The sequence below is a fragment of the Photinus pyralis genome, unplaced genomic scaffold, assembly GCF_008802855.1.
Source record: "Photinus pyralis isolate 1611_PpyrPB1 unplaced genomic scaffold, Ppyr1.3 Ppyr1.4_LG10, whole genome shotgun sequence".
Lineage (NCBI taxonomy): Eukaryota > Metazoa > Arthropoda > Insecta > Coleoptera > Lampyridae > Photinus > Photinus pyralis.
In genome coordinates this window covers 6,714,948-6,720,011 of record NW_022170250.1, presented here as the reverse complement: position 1 = coordinate 6,720,011, position 5,064 = coordinate 6,714,948, and the positions used below count along the sequence as shown (strand labels likewise).

The window sequence follows — 5,064 nt, the reverse complement described above, 5'->3', positions numbered from 1 at the left end:
AAGGTTGATTCCAATTTTCCACCACCTGCTGTAAGTGACTTTTACTCCTAAAATTCGCCTTTTTAAAACGGGTACTAAATTTCCCATTGCAGATTGGTCGATGAACGATACGCTGACAAAGGAAAGCGAAAATATTGTGACGTATTAAGGCCAGTAGAAGTGAAATTGCAACTTGCACAATGTAAATTACGAATATCAGCATCGCTCGAGTAATAAATTCCTGCCCGTTTGGCCTACGTACGCGCACTCGCATTTGCCACAACGTAATTTATGGATGCCTTAGATCGTGTAGCGCAATATGAATGAGTCATCGATTAAGACAATTAATTCGGTACCGGTTTTATTCCTAGGGATTCACTTACCGCTACTAAAGGCCGCTATAGGAAGTTGTCGCGAGATCGATTCGGCGACCTCGGAAGTGAGACCGTAAATACCCAGCAGCTCCCTCATGGTATTGACGGCGTACTCCCGCATGTCCGAAACCTGGCCGACGCCGTGACCGAAGGCGGCCGCCGCCGCTTCCGGCACGTGCGGTTTCGAGAGGTTGTGTATCGAGAAGCTCGACGGGATCTTGTTGTCGTTCTCGGACGAGTTGTCGTCCTCGTTGTCGGCGACGTTTTCATTTTCGGTTAGGTAGGAGTCGTCGGAGGGCGAATCCGAATCGTTGGCTTTGCTGAGATCCATCGGCGATTGTCGCGCGTCGACGATCACCTTACGCGGCGTCGCGAGCGTCTTTCTTCTCCGAACGTTCTTTAAATTATTATTATTACTAAACTCCGAGAGGTTGAGGACCTCGTTGTTGTCCGAGTCGGAGTAATTCAGATTGGTACAGCGCGGCTTGAAGTTCTTCCGCTTGTTCCGTTTCGGTATGGCGTCCTTTGGTATCATCGCGGTTTGGAAGACGCCGCCGCCCTCCTCCGGCTCCGAGTCGCTCGAGTCGACGTTCGAGCTGAAAATCGGCACGGTACGGTAACGCTTGTACTCCGATTCGACGACGCCGCCACTCTCAGCGGCCATCTTGGCTACCGTCTGATCTGAAATGGAAGAGAAAAAAGACGGGGTTAAGATATTTTTCAGTTCCCGGTATTCTACGAAATGAAAATTTAATTGTGGCCCGACAAATTCCGTCCACTTTTTATCATTTTTGTAAAAGCGTCACGTCTGAATTTATTTAGAGAAATATTTAGGTAAAAAGTAACGCAGACTTGGATGAATTTTTCGCAAAAAATTCGTGTTCTTACTATCTAACAAATACGCGCGCTTAGGAATGGGAATTTAATTATATACACGGTTCATCAAAATTCAAATCACCGCGCCTTGCTTTCATATTGCGAGTGAACGTACCTACTACTATCCGAAGCCAGTTTACAAATAACAAATTCCTCGGTATTAAGGCTTCGTAATTAATTAATAACACAAGCGCTTGATTCGGATACCAATCCGAAACCTTGGCACGCAACAAATTGCCTACTCCTCAGAGATCGATTACAACAAAACAGAAACACGTTTCGTCTTCTTTAACAATTATGTCTGGATGATCTTCTGGTAACAAGGAGGATTGTGAAAAGAAAGAAAATCGTATTTACTAGAAGGAATTTCTTTAAATCTTCAAAGTCTAGAGCCCTACTCGAAAATAAATTCAAACATAGGAAACAACCCTCACCACTAATTTAAGAGGCCTGGCACAAAAATTTCAAAGTAGAAATGAAACGACCTAGATTTTGCTGGAAAAGAATTATTGACACAAAATTGAAATGTACACCCCTCACCCCACCCTCTCGCTTGAAAAGTTCCAAATAGATGCAAAAGAAACTAAATTGTACCAGAAGAAAATCAGCAGAAAAAAGATGTTATTGACACACAATTGCGCCCCCCCCCCCAACCTTTTCAAATGCACAACTTAAAATTTCGCATTTTAAGTAAATGCAAAAGAAACTAAATTAATTGAATAATTTTGAACAGAGAAAAAATACCTACATTTTGCAAAATAGATGTATCGCAGACTCAAAATTGAAATTTACAGCCCCCCCCCCCCCCAAATGCAAGGGAGGCTAAATAGAAGCGGTAATTTCAAAATAGCGAAAGAATTACTTGCGCACAGTAGAAAAAAGGATACTATCAATGGCGCAAAACTGAAATTTACCGCAACAACCCCCCCCGCCCCCTGTTTTCCATTTGAAAGATCTTGTAAAATCCCCGTAACTACACACTTAAAAGGCGTGATAAATGCGAAGGGAAACGGCTGCTGAAACAGAAGTTATTTCTTCTATAACAAGACACCCTCCTCATCCGGTTACTATGGCAGAGTTGTCAAAAATAAAGTCATTTCGAAAGGGTAAAAATGCCTTCTTGTAGTGTATTACACCCAGGTGTAACATGTCATCCGGAAGGGTAGTAATCGAACGAGGCGAGGCGGCGCAGCCGAAACTATGTCGGTATTGTATAAACTGGTAAGGGGAAACGGGGCGGCTGCCGAATCCGAAGTAATTTCCTCTATTATTTTAAAAGAAATTGGTACAATAACAGACATAGCTTCGGCTTCGGCGGCTGCGCCGCCTCGCCTCGCCCAATTACTATAAGAAAGTTGTCAAACACAAAACGTCATTTCAGCAGGGTAGCCCATGGCTTCTTATAGTGTATTGTAGCAAGGCGTAAAGAGGGAGGTGCAGAATCCAAGACGTCATCAGAAGAGTAATGACAGGGCGAGGCGAGGCGGCTCAGCCGCCGAAACCGAAGCTATGTCTGTTACTGCACCACTTTCTTTTAAAACAATAGTGGAAATTACTTAAGCTTCAGCAGCCGATTCCCCTTATTAATTTACAGAATAAGGACATAGCTTCGGCTTCGGCGGCTGAGCCGCCTCGCCTCGCCCTGTCACTACCTTTCCGATTGCGTTTTGGTTTTTTCACCCTTTCCTTCTTCCGAAACTAGGTCCCTATTCTATAAATTGGTAAGGAGAAACAGGCGGCTGCTGACGCTAAAGTAATGTCCACCATTGTTTTAAAAGAAATTGGTACAACAACAGACATAGCTTCGGCTTCGGCGGCTGCGCCGCCTCGCCTCGCCCGATTGCTACGAGAAACATGTCAAAACTCAAACGTAATTTCGGAAGGGTAGAAATATGCTGTCTTATAGTGTCTTACAGCAAGGCGTGGCGGAGGAGATGAAGAAACCAAAACGTCATCAGAAGGGTGGTGAGAGGGCGAGGCGAGACAGGGCAGCCACCGAGGCCGAAGCAGTGTCCCTATTCTCCCTACCATAGGATGCACCTTGTCGTGGTGGTAGGGCTTAGTAGTCACAATTTCGTGGCGAAGCCAAGCATCCGAATTCCGAATTTGTTCTGGGCAAACTTCAACAAAAAAAACCTAGTCAGAGTGAAACAGTCAAGTACAGAGGAATTCCACGGATTCCTCTGCAAGAATTGAGGAGGAAAGTTGAATTTTGACCCTTCGTAAGGGTTCGAAGTGAAATACATTTCTCATTTCCTGTTTTTTTCAGAATTCCGAATTTGTCCTGGGCAAACTTCAACAAAAAAACCCTAGTCAGAGTGAAACACTCAAGTGCAGAGGAATTCCACGGATTCCTGTACAAGAATTGAGGAAGTAAGTTGAATTTTGACCCTTCGTAAGGGTTCAAAGTGCAATACATTTCTCATTTCCTGTTTTTTTCAGAATTCCGAATTTGTTCCGGGCCAACTTCAACAAAAAAAACCTAGTCAGAATGAAACACTCAAGTACAGAGGAATTCCACGGATTCCTGTACAAGAATTGAGGAAGTAAGTTGAATTTTGACCCTTCGTAAGGGTTCGAGGTGAAATACATTTCTCATTTCCTGTTTTTTTCAGAATTCCGAATTTGTTCTGGACAAACTTCAACAAAAAACCTAGTCAGAGTGAATCACTCAAGTGCAGAGGAATTCCACGGATTCCTGTGCAAGAATTGAGGAAGAAAGTTGAATTTTTACCCTTCGTAAGGGTTCGAGGTGAAATACATTTCTCATTTCCTGTTTTTTTCAGAATTCCGAATTTGTTCTGGACAAACTTCAACAAAAAACCTAGTCAGAGTGAATCACTCAAGTGCAGAGGAATTCCACGGATTCCTGTGCAAGAATTGAGGAAGAAAGTTGAATTTTTACCCTTCGTAAGGGTTCGAGGTGAAATACATTTCTCATTTCCTGTTTTTTTCAGAATTCCGAATTTGTTCTGGACAAACTTCAACAAAAAAATCAAGTCAGAGTGAATCACTCAAGTGCAGAGGAATTCCACGGATTCCTGTGCAAGAATTGAGGAGGAAAGTTGAATTTTGACCCTTCGTAAGGGTTCGAAGTGAAATACATTTCTAAAAAAACCTATTCTCACTATTTTTTGAAGTTTTTTGTTTTCAATGATTTAGAGAGTGAAGAAAAATGGGTTCCGGATCAAAAAATCTGAAAAATCTGTTGGGGGAAGAATTGCAAAGGCAGGTTTTTCAAATTCAATTTCAGATTCAAAAAACCCCAAAACAATTGCGCACTTACCCGAACTCAACCCGTAGGAATTCGGCGAAAGGAGCCCAGATGTAACTGTTGCCATTGCAGCCAACATTCAGTCATTCCTGAAACAAGTTTCCTACAATTAATTGTTTATATATAAAGCAAACGCATATAAGGGAAAGGGGCATAAAACGAAGAAGATAATAAAATCAAACGAGTAACAGTAAATCATATTTTCAATAAAGGCAATTTTTGTGCAGAACGCGAAGTTATTGCAGGAAAGCAATAAACTTTTATAACGACGTCGACTGTAAATTTTAAATACAATAAAATATAATTTTAATCTCTCAAGTAGGCTGGACCTTTTTTTTTCGGAAAAGTGAATTGTAATAATTTAAAACGCTAACGAAATTCGGAAGCTACGCCGAAAAAAGAGAAGAATTCGAATTTAACAAATTTAAATGACCGACGATAAGATCGGCATTTAAATTTATTTCATAAATTCTTAATTAAAAACTTGTAAAAGATGTTAAAACTTCCACATAAAAGTTGCGTCTACCGGTTTATTAAGCGATCAATCTTATCTTCGGATTT

The 5,064-nt window shown here is 41.7% G+C and overlaps 1 protein-coding gene across 1 annotated transcript; it reads right to left on the bottom strand.

The window, feature by feature from the left end:
• Positions 1–354: 354 nt before the first annotated feature.
• LOC116161506 lies at positions 355–4,594 on the bottom strand. Its single transcript, XM_031474866.1, has 2 exons — positions 4,516–4,594; positions 355–1,034 (listed from the first exon to the last, which is right to left on the bottom strand). The coding sequence occupies exons 1-2, from the start codon at positions 4,580–4,582 to the stop codon at positions 355–357; spliced, it is 747 nt and encodes a 248-aa protein (XP_031330726.1). The 5' UTR covers positions 4,583–4,594.
• Between the last annotated feature and the right edge of the window lie 470 nt (positions 4,595–5,064).